General features: G+C 35.7%; 2 protein-coding genes across 2 annotated transcripts; both read right to left on the reverse strand.

Moving 5' to 3' along the window:
- Positions 1–144: 144 nt before the first annotated feature.
- Positions 145–4,182, reverse strand: LOC121760112 (sialyltransferase-like protein 2). Its single transcript, XM_042155728.1, has 12 exons — positions 4,029–4,182; positions 3,879–3,952; positions 3,103–3,192; positions 2,855–2,932; positions 2,540–2,640; positions 1,851–2,043; positions 1,687–1,777; positions 1,551–1,615; positions 1,142–1,296; positions 974–1,055; positions 716–825; positions 145–586 (listed from the first exon to the last, which is right to left on the reverse strand). The coding sequence occupies exons 1-12, from the start codon at positions 4,114–4,116 to the stop codon at positions 391–393; spliced, it is 1,323 nt and encodes a 440-aa protein (XP_042011662.1). The 5' UTR covers positions 4,117–4,182; the 3' UTR covers positions 145–390.
- Positions 4,183–12,922: 8,740 nt separating this feature from the next.
- Positions 12,923–13,444, reverse strand: LOC121793116. Its single transcript, XM_042191303.1, has one exon. The coding sequence runs from the start codon at positions 13,442–13,444 to the stop codon at positions 12,923–12,925; it is 522 nt and encodes a 173-aa protein (XP_042047237.1).
- Positions 13,445–16,033: the final 2,589 nt, after the last annotated feature.

Raw genomic sequence — 16,033 nt, forward strand, 5'->3', positions numbered from 1 at the left:
ACTTACAGATAAAAAAGCTAAGTGTTTAAATATTGGTGAAGAAAAATAATTCATTGTATGTTGATGGTGGTAAAAGAAGAGAAAAAAATTATTGGTGGAAGCAAAGAAACATTATTTACACAAGGCCCCATTGCACAGATTGTAGATGGGATTAATAAATCTTTAATTTAACCGTTATTCATGATCAAATATGAAGGTCAAAATTAAAATTACAACGCCATGAATGAAATGACTATTCTACAACGAGTTCTATCTCACCAAAATTATACAGACATGATATACTCTTCCATTACAGAACAAAGGATCATTCTAAAAGCTAAAAGAAGAAAGACATTTTTTCTATCTCAATCAACAATGTTGAAAAGTGTTGTGTAATTTCTCTTCTAAGTACTACCTGGATGGAACTGTGCAGAGCTGTCCGTGCCTAGGATGGTGTTCAAGAGGATACATTCTCGTACTTTTCACATATTTTTGATGCTCGACAGCAGCTTTTCTCGAGCTCAATACTTGGTTCGACTTGCCCCTGATTTGCTTTGCAATGATGTAGCATTTGGCTAAGGGATCTGAAGATCCAGCTCCAACTCTCCTACGAAACAAACATAGTTCTAATTTAACACCAATAATTTTATGGCACACAGCACAAATTATTTACATGAAACATGGAGTAAGAAATATGAGATATTCAGAGTGCCATAATAAGGTAACAAGCAAATACCTCAACAACTTCTCTGATGCAATGCGGGCTGCTGTAATTAAGCTGCGGCTTGGTACTGACTTCACAATCCGATTTGGATCAGACCGCATTGGAGAGTGGATTTTGATAAGCTGTCAAAGCATAGAAGTACAGCATTTAGTACTGAAACTAAGTGAAGGAATATTTGTAAAGTAGCCTGTATTTTTTATGAGTAATACTACTATTTAGTTACAAGATGATAAATCTGATAGTCATTCATTACATATCGACACGACTTACACCAAGACATTCCATCATTTGATAGTATGCCCGACCGTGCAGAGGGGTATGCCCTTGTCGAGATTCTGAAAAATACCTAGTCCTGAGATGAACAAAGGGCCCATTCATTACTAGGTAAAGCATTATTTAAAAGTGTGATTCACTCAGCATATTTTCCAATATACGTACCATTCTTTATAACCAGGATCAACAGTAAAACCATACATATCAACAGTGTCACAAATGGAGAGAGCAAATTCAAGAGCCTTTAGCCCGGTGCCTTTTGCAGCTGAGCCAAAGGATGCTCCTAACATCAGATATACTGGATTTAGTATAGGAACTTCCTACAAAAAACAAAAAGGTAACCTTTAAAGTAAGAGCATTGCATGTTTATTTGTCTATATTTCCAAATTGAATTCTACTTGAAAGGAAACACAAATGGCTAATGACAGAAAAAAACTCGGACGGACGACAGATCCTAGGGAAACAACAATTACTTGCATCTGGATGGGGGAACTATTCTTGAGTCAGAAGAAAATGCTTACATCATAGAACAGAAAGTTAATATACTAGAACGAAAACTCAAAAAAGTACACACCCGGATCATCTTGTTCATGATATCATGTATTGTTGTTTTGACGATCAAGACCTCCTTTCCCTTGTCTGTAGGTTTAAGATCATTAATATTATTGCTACTATGAAATTAAGTTACAAAATGTGAAATGTGTACATACCATACAACTCTGCGACTTTATCAAGAGCTTTTGCAGAACCCCTGTTGAGGAGGCGAAACGTGCTTTTTGTACCAACATATTCTGTGAAATTCTGCACAGAAGAGAAATTTATAGGCAAGAGAAACGCTAGTCTAGGTAAGATAAGACTAACACAGTATACAAACCTCAATAGGTGCTCCATTCTCTCTGAAAACAGCATCATAGCTATCTATTTCTTCTCCAAACTTGTTTCTTAGAAGATCACCTGAATTACCAATGACAGCACATCGGCTATATTGCCTAGGCGTATAAGGAGGATTATCTGGAAGCACCAGTGAGAGTTTCTCCATGCACAGAGTTTTATTCTCGCATTGATTTCTACAGCAAAGAAAATCAAAATTTGGTCCATATAGCCCTCTGAAAAATCAGCAGTTGTATGTATATTTGCAGCAAAGAAAATCCAGAAGCTTTTTCCAAATAAAATTTTTACAGCTTCAACAAAGAATATATAAGGATAGACCAAAAAAACTCTCTATGTTGCATGAGCTAACTAAGATAAGTTGATACAGTATAGTATAAATTGAAGTTTTAATTACACAATAGAAGATATATACAAAAGGGATAAACAAATCATACAAGAATGCTTGCAGTAAAAGAGAATAAGGATGGTTTATTTCAGCATTTTGGAGGTTTCAAAAGTTAATTCTGATCTTCCAAACTATCAGTCACTACAAATATCATAATCAATACCAAGACGATATTAAACTGCTACCACATATGAGCTTGCAACAGTAGTAATAATCTGGGACTCATATGTGGGATAGCAGCTTGTATATGAGATTATTATGCAGGACTTATGATCAAGGCTACTTACAGTAGGGCTCCCTTATTGATCCTCCGCCAAGCATAATCTCGCCATCCATTTGGCAAAGCATCAATGTATTCTCGAGTCAGAACAGTAGTACTATTCCGCACCTACAAAAGCCCCTCACTGAACATAAATCAACTATGGTACAAGATAGTTCCCAAAGTTTATAGCAGAATGCAGATACAAGATTATTTTTCGTAATGATGGAATGATTTTAAAGTTACACAAGTGCGTATTTAGAAACAACTAGTTGTTTCATTCTGTTAACCAATGGAAGAGGAGCATTCAATACAAATCTTGCACAGTAACAATGACACTAACCTGCTCCCATGTAGCCACTGCTTCGCAAAGATTGAAATCAAAAGTCAAGCCTTCAAGTTCTCCCGATTTGGGATCTTTCTGTTCAAAAAATTTAACAACAGTATAAGTGAGGAAGCACAACAAAATGCATCCAGGAGCAGATAATATTCACTTCCAGGCTTTTAAAATTTGTGGTGGGAAAACAATCAATTTAAAAATAATTTGAAGCAAACAATGACTACAAGATACAACAAGTAATGAGAGTGTACCCATTTCGGGATAGTCTCACTGGGGAACTTCAGTGAAACGTCACAATCATCACTACCCCTTACAGCTTGTAAACCTAATCCATTTGCACTCTGCAAGGCATCAAATGCACCAGATGAACTACATAATATACCAAGTAAAAGCTCGAATATTATTATCGTAGGAATCCAATGAAGGAAGCGACAATTTAGGTCAACACGTTTCTCAAATGGAAAACACATCTAATAATCCAGGATAATATAACCAACCGCGCCAGACAATTATTAAAACAATTATATTGTAGATCTTAGCTAAAGAATCCCAATCATATTGGTGATTCCATGGGATCTTTTATCACCAGAAATTAAAGAGATGAAGATAGGTTGTGCTCCTGTTTTATCTTTCAATATGGAAACTAAGGCCAAGTTAGCATTCACCACCACTAGGGAAATTATGCAAGGAAAGGCTCCCTACAATCAGAAACTGCGGTGGCATTAGCCATCATTTGTTCCACTTTCAAATGAAAACATTCTAACCCTTGTTTATACAGCATCCTCGCAACCTATCTGGATTGACAATCTAAAAACTGACAATTTTAGTAAAATTTAGTTTGGATTCGAAACTTTTATAGTATTTCAAACGCAAACAAAGTTTTGATATGAACAAGAGCATTCGATTTTGATGTATACATTCATACTCCAATAAAAAAAATACCTAGAATTAAACAGAATAATGAGTATGCAAACTCATTCACTCACTTCAGATATAAATAAAAGAGCAAAAACAACTCGGAACTGACCACACACTGGCCGAAATGACTGTGTAAAGATCTCAATGCCTCCAGATCATCACTGGAAAGACCAGGCGGCCGATCTGCACACACATTCTCACACTCAATTGCAAACAGATCGAAAATTTGAACGCAGACTGAAACAAACAAGTTGATTACCAAAATTGGAAACACCAGTGATGTAAACGAGAAGAGCTCCAATCCCAGAGGTTAAAGCAACCAAAAATGCTAGCTGCAGCAGCCTCATCTAAACTCTGCAAATTCTCCAATAATATTTCTCCCAATTACTTTGAGAGTGAAACAAGTTTGTTTTTCTATACTTATTTGGATCTGGATTAACGAAATAAATAATTTCTTTTAAGATTATTTAAGTAGATTAATAGTACTACAATAGATTACACATTTCTTAATGCGAAAAATCAATTATTATATCATTTTTAGGACGCAATACTATTTTACTTTATTTTTTATATTTTCCCATCTAATTATTTCATGAAATTTTCATATACTAGTATTTTTTTTGTATACATATTTTACTAATCAAGTAAATAATTCTATTTTTTATTCTTGTGTTTTTATTATTTTTTTATTTTACTTTAAATTTTAATCTTTTTCTTTCACGCACTTCTTGTTGGATATTTTAGTGTAATTGGATTAACTTGATTGATCAACGTGATCATAATGAGGCATCAAATAAGTTGGAAGTGCGGAGTGTACATTTATTTGAATTCGTTATGACTAGACTGGGGTTCGGGGGCAGCGCCCCCGAGTAGCGGGGTCCAAGGGGCTGCAGCCCCTGGCAGGGTCCAAGGGGCTGCAGCCCCTGTCTGGGGTCGGTTAAATTCGGTTACCCAAAACGAAGTGACGCAACTCTTCGTGAAGAGACGCAAAGTTTCGTTTTAACCTCTTCTTATTGATCAATTTTCGGTTCAAAGTAAGATATAGAATCAACGTACGAATATCTTCGAAACCTGAATTGTATCCGATCAAATATTGGTAGAACCGCCAAATTGATTTGATCTGAAAGTGTTTCACGCCTTTCAGGATATCCAAATTGTTCACGTTTTTGTTTAAACTCCCTAACAAAGATCAAATCAATTTCTGAAAATGTCGAACAAGGAAACGGCGAATGAAGCAACGAAAGGTTTTGCGAAATTGGACAAGTTTGCTGGCCAGGATTTCAGACGCTGGCAGAAGAAGATGCATTTCATGTTAACGGGTCTGAAGGTCGTGTATGTTCTGAGTACTCCCATGCCCGAGGCTGTTGATAATGAAACTCTAGAACAGACGAGGAGGCGGATGAAGTGGGAGAACGACGACAACATATGTCGTGGTCACATCTTAAACGGTATGTTTGATTCCCTTTTTGATGTATATCAAAACGTAGAGTCTGCTAAAGAATTGTGGGATTCCCTCGAAGCCAAATATATGGCAGAAGATGCCTCTAGCAAGAAATTTCTTGTCCAATTTTATTAACTAAAAAATGGTTGATTCGAGGCCTGTCATGGAATAATACAACGAATTGTTGAGGATATTGGGACAGTTTTCCCAATATGATATGAAAATGGATGAATCCATTTCTGTCTCTAGCATTATCGATAAACTGTCTCCCTCCTGGAAAGATTTTAAAAACAATCTGAAACATAAGAAGGAGGAGTTGAATCTGGTCGAACTTGGAAGTGACTTCCAAATCGAACAGTCCATACATGATATGGAAAATGGCTCTATCGGTAATGGGAAAACAATGGTTGGTTCTTCTGTGATCATGGTGGAAGAGGGCGAATCCTCCAAGGCTGGGAAAGAGAGAAGATCGTTTCAAGGGAAACGAAAGTTTCAAGGAAACTACAGTAAGGCTGGGGATAAGAAGCCTAAACTGATGTGTTGGAAGTGCGGTAAATCTAGGCACTTCAAAAGGGACTGCAAGTCTGGAAACGGTGGAAGTAAAGGAAAGAAATTGGCTGGTACAAGTGGATCCAAGGATCCGGGAAAACAATCAGGTTCGTTTTCTGTACCTAATGATCATTCGGTTGAAAATTATTATGCATCAATAATTTCTGAAGCACTTTATGTGCAGGATGATGATCTCTCGTGGTGGGTTGATTCGGGTACAACGTGTCATGTGTGCAAGGATCGTCAATGGTTCAAAGATTTCAAACCAATTAAAGATGGATCTTCGTTGAAGATGGACAACATTGCAACTGAACCAATCAAAGGATTAGGAACAGTTAGCCTAGTGTTTACTTCCGGAAACTCTTTAGTATTAAAGAATGTTGTATATGTACCTGGTATTCGTAAAAACTTGGTGTCTGGTATTGTATTAAACAATTGTGGTTACAAACAAGTTTTAGAAAGTGATAAATATATTCTGTCAAGGCATGGTACTTTTATTGGCTTTGGTTATGTTTGAGGCATGTTTAGGTTGAATCTAGATGTTTCTTTTGTTAATAATTCTGTTTGCATGACTTATACTAGTTCTAGTAATCATGTTAGTAAATCAGAATTGTGGCATGCTAGATTAGGATATGTACATTACAAGAGATTGAAAGACATGTCGAAAATGAGTTTAATACCTGTTTTTGAATTGAATAATGAAAGGTGTAAAACTTGCATGTTAACTAAGATTACTCGTCAACCTTTCAATAAACATATCAGTAAAGATACTAAAGTATTAGAACTTATACACAATGATTTGTGTGACTTTCATTCTACTCCATCACTTGGAAATAAAAAGTATGTAGTTAATTTTATTGATGATGCTATTAGATATTGCAATGTGTTTTTGTGTCATTCAAAAGATGAAGCTCTTGATAAATTTAAAATCTTCAAAGAAAGTGTAGAGCTTCATCATAGTGTAAAGATTAAAGTTCATCGCACTGATAGGGGAGGTGAGTATTATGATCCAGTATATTTCGAATCTACTGGTATAGTACATCAGACCGCTGCTCCATATACACCACAACAAAATGGTGTAGTGGAAAGAAAGAATAGAACATTGAAAGAAATGGTTAATTCAATGTTGTGCTATTCTGGCCTAAGTGAAGGATTTTGGGGTGAGGCTATGTTAACAGCCTGTTACTTATTGAACAAAGTTCCAATAAAAGGAACAAGATAATCCCTTATGAACTTTGGCATAAGAAACCACCGAAACTGAGTTATCTCAGAGTTTGGGGTTGTCGAGCTGTGGTCAGACTAACTGATCCTAAAATGAAGACCATAGGTCAAAGAGGGATAGATTGTGTATTTGGATATCCTGAAAATTCTGTTTGTTATAGGTTCTATGTCATAGAACCTAATGACTATTTATCCGTGCACTCTATTATTGAGTCAAGAGATGCTGATTTTGGGAATGAGGATAGATTCACATCTTTACCTAAACCTGGAGGCATGATTGCAAGCTCTAGTAACTATGATGTGTCTAACAAAGTGACTGATTCACCTCTCGAGGTTAGGAGGAGTGGTAGAGCAAGAAAAGCTAAGTCTTTTGGTGATGATTTCCAATTGTACTTGGTGGAAGGGTCAAGGAATTAAATTAATTTTCAATATCAATATTGTTTTAATATTGGTGATGATCCAAGGACCTACAAAGAAGCTATGGCTTCAAGGGATGCTGCATTTTGGAAAGAGGCAATCCAAGATGAGATGGATTCTATAATCCAAAATAATACATGGAAACTGACCGATTTACCACCTGGGTGTGAACCTTTGGATAGTAAATGGATCTTCAAAACGAAGTTGAAGGTGGATAGAAGCATAGACAAATATAAAGCTAGATTGGTTATCCAAGACTTTAGACAAAATGAAGGAATTGATTTCTTTGACACCTATGCTCCTGTTGCAAGGATTTCCACAATTAGATTATTGTTAGCACTTGCTGCTATACATAATCTAATAATTCACCAAATGGATGTTAAAACTGCCTTTTTGAATGGTGAATTGGATGAAGAGATTTACATGAAACAACCAGAAGGCATTGTAATGCCTGGTAATGAACATAAGGTATGTAAATTGGTAAAATATCTTTATGGACTAAAGCAAGCCCCCAAGCAATTGCATCAAAAGTTTGATGACGTGGTGTTGTCTAATGATTTTGTATTAAACCAAGCAGACAAGTGTGTATATAGCAAATTCGACACTACTGGTAAAGGGGTGATCATTTGCTTATATGTAGATGACATGTTGATCTTTGGTACTGACCAAGATCAAGTGGATAAAACAAATGAATTTTTGTCATCTAAGTTTGAGATGAAAGACATGGGGAATGCTAATGTGATTATTGGAATAAAGATTACACATGGAGAACAAGGAATTTCCATTTCGCAATCACACTATATTGAGAAGGTGTTGGAAAACTTCAATTTCAAAGATTGTTCTTCAGTTAAGACTCCTTTTGATCCTAGTGCAAAACTCGTGCCTAATAAAGGAGTTGCTGTGAATCAGCTTGAATATTCAAAGGCTATTGGATCACTAATGTATGCTATGATTAGCACTAGACCCGATATAGCCTTTGCAGTTGGAAAATTGAGTCGATATACTCACAATCCAAGTTTAATCCATTGGCAAGCAATGAATCGAGTATTTAAATACTTAAAAGGAACCATGCATTATAGTTTGTCCTATTCTGGATTTCCTTCTGTTCTTGAAGGTTATTCGGATGCAAGTTGGATTACCAATATGGAAGATCATTCTTCCACAAGTGGTTGGGTATTCCTTCTTGGAGGTGGTGCTATATGTTGGGCATTGAAACAAACTTGTATCACAAATTCAACAATGAAATCAGAATTTGTGGCATTAGCAACAGTCGGTAAAGAGGCTGAATGACTAAGGAATTTAATTTATGAAATTCCATTGTGGCCTAAATTGATATCATCTATATCTATCAGATGCGATAGCGCAACTACCTTGGCTAAGGCATATAGTCAAGTGTATAATGGAAAGTCAAGACACTTAGGTGTTAGACATAGCATGATTCGTGAACTTATTACGGATGATGTGATATCTGTGGAGTTTGTGAGAACTCACAACAATTTAGCCGATCATTTGACCAAAGGGTTAAGTAGAGATCTTGTGCACAAGTCGGCTATAGGGATGAGATTAAAGTCCACTACAAATCTCTGATATTAAGATACCCAATTCCCATTTAGTATGACACTAGATGCTGAATTCAATGAGGAAGCTTAATATTTTGAGATTGGAACACATTGAAGAATCATCCCAAGGTATGTGTTCAAACCTACAAGTTAAGGAGGTTGAATGTATATATTCTTAATAGTTCTTTTGAAAAATTACATATGTAGGTGCAAAAATAAAGGAACTACCTATGTAAGCATGAAGGTTAGCCGCTTCAAGAAGCTAGGACTTGGCTTCGACATGTTTATAAAGGATAAGGACATAGGCTAGTAAATATAGTGTCAAGATAGAACATATTTGTATGTAAACTTTTGTGTACATTATCTTCGTGTATTCAAAGTGAGTTCCCATGGTTCAATCCTCAGAGACACCATGGGTATTCGAATGTATGGAATGTATAATGTACTAAGGTGAAATTCAATTGTTACGATATTTCATTTATGCAAAAGTTTGAATTTTGAGATGACTTGTTTTAGTTAATCAAGGATTGCACTAAAACAGGGGAGGATTATTGGATATTTTAGTGTAATTGGATTAACTTGATTGATCAACGTGATCATAATGAGACATCAAATAAGTTGGAAGTGCGGAGTGTACACTTATTTGAATTTGTTATGACTAGACAGGGGTTCGGGGGCAGCGCCCCCGAGTAGCGGGGTCCAAGGGGCAGAGCCCCTGGCTGGGGTCGGTTAAATTCGGTTACCCAAAACGAAGAGACGCAACTCTTCGTGAAGAGACACAAAGTTTCGTTTTAACCTCTTCTTATTGATAAATTTTCGGTTCAAAGAAAGATATAGAATCAACGTATGAATATCTTCGAAACCTGAATTGTATCCGATCAAATATTGGTAGAACCGCCAAATTGATTTGATCTGAAAGTATTTCACGTCTTTCAGGATATTCAAATTGTTCACGTTTTTGTTTAAACTCCCTAACACTTCTAACCCGTGCAGTCCGCCAGGACAATACATGGAGTCTCAAATAAAGTCAGCAAACGAAAATGCATCGAGGGAACAAAATGTACTCAACGATATGTTGTGTTCACATATTGACGAAATTGTCTTACTAAGTTATTTTATTGCCAGCCTCTTTCAAATTATAAGTAAAACCTTAGGACTCATTCATACATATATATAGTTATAATATTTTCAACCACCTAGTACCCATTCAGTGTCATATGATACCAATGTCATTAGTTTCCTTATGTAAGAAAAATTTTCGGACTAATACTGCAACATTTTACGATAGGTAGCCAAAACATATTTAAATTGTGAAATTATTCTACAATTGTAATGAACTGGCTATGTCACCTACTGTAATGATATGTTTCACTACTTAGTCTACAACACTGAAGACTTAGACTGGTTTTACTTAAATGCATTTTTATTTATGAAACAAACATATATCAATAAGTAAAATACAGAGTGTAATAAAACAATTCTCCTCATTAATGGATAAAAATTGATCAGGTTTAGTTTTACATATACTTAGCAGTTTGAAACATTTATCCCAATATATATATATATATAAACCCAGCAACGTCTTCATGTTGTCGCCTCCGAACCCCTAGAGAAATAGTTGCAGAGAGAGTGTGTATGTATGAAGAAAGGAAGGAAAATTTGCACATATATAAGTACTTGATACTTCAGCAATGTTTGCAACAATAAGCTTAGGAAAACGACAACCACAATGGCAACAAGGCCATGACAGTGAGCGTTGTGTTTTGAATTAGTGTGGAAATGCAATCTGCTAGAGAGTTGCGTACTAATGTTGCATCACTTGCTAGCTGCCTAGCTTGGAGGTGAGGGTGCAACTGTTGTTTTCATCCTGTCGAACCATACCATCTCGTTCGATAAAATGGACGAGAACATAAGCATTCAAACTCGCACAATGATACACTCTCTTTAGTGCATAGAAATAGTGTTGCACTCACTAGATATAACAAAAAAAAAGGAAAACATGTCCAACCTGTTGGATTCGTGCATCATCTGGGGAGTAAAACACAGTTAAAATGGATCTTATTACAAGGGCGAAGATAGGCGTGTAAAACACAGTTAAAATGGGTCTTATTACAAGGGCGAAGATAGGCGTTTGACCGCTAACTAAAACCTAATGCACTTTTTATCAAAATAAACCGAGAGTGAACAATGCTATTTCAATATAGCAAAAAATTAGTATGGATATCGTATCCACAAAAACATAGACATCTTGTACTATCTAGACCATCGAATTATGATAATTTGTTATAACTAAATAACTTGAATTTTTTTTATTTTTTATTTTCAAATATTCTGCCGTATGAATCAACAAGAAGACTCGAATTTTCGATACTCCTTTTTATTTCTCATCAAACAAATGACCTTATCTTCTTCTACAAATCTTGGTATGACACAGTGGGAAACATCTCCGCTAGTATTATTATTGTACAACGTCAACGTGTCCATTCTTCGATTATAAGGCCATCCACAACGCTGTTCCTATACCGTTCCTAAACCGTTCCTTAAACTACTATTTGCGGGCCCCACTGTACTTTTTTACTCCATTCCTTAACTAAGGAACGGAACTTGCAACCCTCCGTTCCTTAACCGTTCCTTAAATTACTATTCATTCAATTTCATTTTTTATTTTTATTTCCAACTCAATTCAATTAAAACAAACACACTTTAATAAAAAAACAAACATACTTTATTAAAAAACACACAACATTAAAAGGATCCATTAGTTTGATTGGGGCGGCGCGGCTTCTTCCGCCTCCCGTCGTCGATCTTCTTCAATTGATTGTTCCAATATTTGACGCATTTGTTCAAAAGGATCCATTAGTTTGATTAAATTTGGGAGAAGAAAAACAGAGTTGATTTGAGATGAAAATTGGGGTGGAAATAGAGAGGATTTGAGAGGAATAGATGTGTGTTTGTGAGTGAAATGAGTATGAAATAGGAGTATTTATAGAGTAAATAAATTAAAAATAAATAAATAAATAAAAAACGTAAAAAAAACGGTAATAATACCGTTGCAAAATTTTTTTTTATTAAATTCGAATTTTTTTTAAAAAAAATTGAATTATTGCGTCACCGTGACGACGCCCACTCGCGGGGCAGCGAGTGGGCGTCACGCGTCGAATGGGAGGCTGCCACGTCGCCTCGGCGCGTGGCGGAACGTGTCGTGCCGCGTCTCGCGGGAACGGCACCCGGCACGGAATGGCGACGACACGGGCGGCTGCAACGCGTGCCGCCGCGGTTCCGTTCCTCCGGAACGAAATAAGGCACCGCAACGGCACGCGTTGCGAGTGCTCTAATTGATGAGTTGACGAGCAAATGACGTTGTAGATTCAATAATTAAGTCTAACATATATACAATTGCTTATAACATAAATAATCATATGTATGTAAAATATAATTAATTTAACTTTCTAGAAGCTTCGTCTGAATCCATTGGACCTCAGCGATAATTAGTTCGCATCATATATCATCATCATGCATCCATTTAAACACAAACCATGGCCAAAGCAAATTACTCCACTAATTATTGAAGTATTAGTCGAAATTGCATCATATTTGGAAATACAAAATGCACATATAGATAATTAATTTATCTTCAGCAATAGATACCAAATTGTCTAAAGCTGAAGTCCTAAATTACAAAGCAAGAATCATTGTGTTGCACCCCATTCCTAAAAACATATGGGATCTCCACTATAACTCCTCAAGCACAAACGTAATACTCATAAAGCTTAGCTTAATGAATTCCCACAACTTCTTAAAAAAATAAGCAGTGGACCAATTCAAGCATATATAACTATTTCGAAAAAATCGAATTTGAAGTATTTTAGAAGAAAAAAAAGATTTCTTGAATGATAATTTTTTTAAATTATGTGAAAAAAAATCATTCAAATAACCCTTCTAAAATCACCCCAAATTCGAAATTTGTCACTGTAGTCGTAGAAGACGACGCAGATCATCGGTGGCGCCGGCATCCACTCCGGCAGCCGCCTTGCAGCTGAGCTTCGGCCACAGCGAGAAACTCGGCAGAGGCAGGCTGCTCGGCGGCGGAGAGAAGGTGAACACCGCCGAGCTAGAAAAAATGTCGGCCTGATCACCCACCGCCGCCACAGCCCTCAATCCGCTGCCGATCAACGGCGCAGCATCCTTGGATTTCTTCGGCGAGATTTTTCCTTGTTTTTTGGGAGATTTTGATTTATTAGGGTTGCTAGGTTTTTTGTTGGCGGTGGGGAGGGGTAGCAAGGGTGGTTGTGAGGATTGGCGGCGGAGAAACGGCGGCGGCGGAGGCTGCAGAAGGCCGGTGGAGTTGAACCGGGATAGCCGGAAAGAATTAGGGTTTGAAATGATTGGATTCTGATGGATTTTTTGGGGATTTTTGAGATGAGATTTGTATGGAGAGATTGATTTATGATCAAACGATCCATGCATCATAACTGCATCCATATCCATTCGGATAAATGCAACAAAATTATCAATCAATAAAAATAAAGAGTTTTATGAAATAAAAAAAGGAAGAAGAAATGAACTAAAACTTGGAGATCATCAGCTGCGTCTTATATAGAAGGCGAACTCCTCCAACGCCTACTTTATTTTCATTTTTAATTCGGCAGTGGCAATAATTAATTAATAGATAAAAAATGTTTTAAATCCTAATTTTATAATTTACCGACAACAGCAGCAGAAGGTCGGCTGAAGCAAGATTTCTGAATTTCGGAGGATTAATTAATTTTACTTAAACAAGGTAGGGCGGCAGCCGCCGAAGGCAGCGCAGCCGTTGGATTAAGGCAATCGCCGTTGTCGCGAGGAGGGCCGTTGATCTCCTTCCTCGGCTCCTCGAAATGTTGGGAAAGCGACGTGCGATGAGATCGTGGCCATACACGTTGTAAATGAGAGTGATTTCCCTCACGTGGAGGGATTTGGGGTTAGGCAGCAAAGTAGCAGACAATTATGAAAGAATATTTTAATAAATATACTAGGAGAAATTTTTATTTCCCATGCTACGTAACTTGGGTGTATCCGTGTAAGAGTTAGAAAGTCAAATAAAGGAATAAAATTTCAAAGATTGGTTGGATAGATCAATGTAACAGGAATGGAAAATATAATATTTAGAGGTTGTATGATATTTATTCAAAATCATGCGAGTCTACGTCAGATTGTACTCCTTCCGTTTTTCCATAGTTCAGTCATTTTTTCATTTTAAGAAATTCCCTCAAAGTTGAGTCATTTCCCTATATAGTAACTGTTTTCTCTTTCTTACTTTAGTCTCTCTACTTTATTCACTTTCTACTTTATTCTCTCTATTTTTTTTCTCTCTTACTTTTTTATCTATTTATTTAACACATTCAACATCCATTTCTTAAACTCCGTGCCGAAAAGTTTTGCCTCAACTATGAAGAAACGGATGGAGTATTGTTTAATGTATATTATCAAAATTATTTTATTGCAGCCTGCACGTTCGTATTGCGAAATTACCCGGATTGACTATAAATCATATTTTTTGCAGAATCTACAGTGATTATCATTTTTAGTACTATGATTAATGATTCAACAAGATCCAATTGGTTAAAAATAAACCATATTACGTTAATTATATTTCGTGTAAATATAAACTGTATTCATCAAGTCAAAATAAGCGAAAAAAATCAACGTTGCATTATTGCATGCATGCAAGTACTAGAAATTTTGGATTTGGGAAAAGGTCTATGTATAAACCTGTTGGTCCATTAATATTTTATTTTAGACAATGTCTTGAAAATAATGAACATTAATTTTCCCTATAGAAGAGGGTGGTGGGATAAATCTACAGCCACTACTCTAGTACATGTGATGCAATGCCACAATAATGCATAGCCATATCACTAAAAAATGCTCATTATTGACGGAATTAGTGACGGAAAAACAGCTCAAAAACTAGTGACAGATGAATGACTGAAATTCGTCCGTCACTAATATGTGGCAGCCACCTACTTTTCCGTCATTGAGTGGGCTAGTAACTTTGGTGACGGACAAATCCGTCACTAAAATTTTTTAGTGACAAGCTTGTTATTGACGGATCCGTCGGTAATTTATCTGTAAATAATTGTGTTTACAGAAGAAATTTCGTTGATTAGTGACGGATAATTCCGTCACTAAATAGCGAGTTTTTTTGTAGTGTATTATTATTGTGTTCGAAAAGGTCTGGTCTCGAATCATATACAAATATTCAAAACTATTTAATTAAGTGTAGTTCAGTTTCCATAACTAATTATGATATGATAATTAATTTAGAATTGAGTTGTGAGATTATGTTAGTTGGAGGGAGTGCCTATAACTAATTAAGTGTAGTTCAGTTTCCATAACTAATTATGATATGATAATTAATTTAGAATTGAGTTGTGAGATTATGTTAGTTGGAGGGAGTGCCTATAACTAATTATCGCATAATTATTTTTTTAAAATTAAGTTGTGAAATCAATCTCTTGAATTAAACACAGTACATGTTTAATTTTGAGATATAATCTTACATACTAAACCGCACTTTATTTGTTAGTAGAAAAGCTAGTCGCGAGACAAATATGATGAAAGTGATTAACTTGCAAAGATATTCCCAAACTTTTGGCTGATTTTTCGTTTTCCAATACGACTTATAAATTACTTCAATAAAATTTATTATTTTCTCATTTATAGCAAAGTAATCAAATTAAATTCAGAATATTCCAACAATAAAAAATGACGTGACATGATTTCTAGGGCAGTTGATCAATTAAATCATAAACATTTGGCTGGTACCAAAAATATATTGGACTTCTAATAATATCAATAAAACAAATTATTAACATTGTACAAGAAATATCATCACTATTATAATTCTGCAATAAAATAGTAATAATAATAATAATGATTACTATTATTATTATTATTATTATTATTATTTGTGATATATATACAATAAGTCTCAAAGATAATACGGAGTGTATATTTTCTAAAAGTATCGTGTGCACACATAATTATATATAAATAGGCGTATTTTCTTTAAAGTTTTTAAGTTATAGTTTAAGA

Source organism: Salvia splendens, chromosome 2, assembly GCF_004379255.2.
Source record: "Salvia splendens isolate huo1 chromosome 2, SspV2, whole genome shotgun sequence".
In the NCBI taxonomy this organism is placed as follows: domain Eukaryota; kingdom Viridiplantae; phylum Streptophyta; class Magnoliopsida; order Lamiales; family Lamiaceae; genus Salvia; species Salvia splendens.

Excerpts from the sequence above, each read along its gene's own strand:
- LOC121760112 (XM_042155728.1), bottom strand. The coding sequence starts at position 4,116 with ATGAGGCTGCTGCAGCTAGCATTTTTGGTTGCTTTAACCTCTGGGATT. Across the intron at positions 3,953-4,028 it reads CACTGGTGTTTCCAATTTTG|ATCGGCCGCCTGGTCTTTCC; the intron begins GTAATCAACTTG and ends ATGTGTGTGCAG. Across the intron at positions 1,056-1,141 it reads GATCCTGGTTATAAAGAATG|GACTAGGTATTTTTCAGAAT; the intron begins GTACGTATATTG and ends TGTTCATCTCAG.
- LOC121793116 (XM_042191303.1), bottom strand. The coding sequence starts at position 13,444 with ATGGATATGGATGCAGTTATGATGCATGGATCGTTTGATCATAAATCA.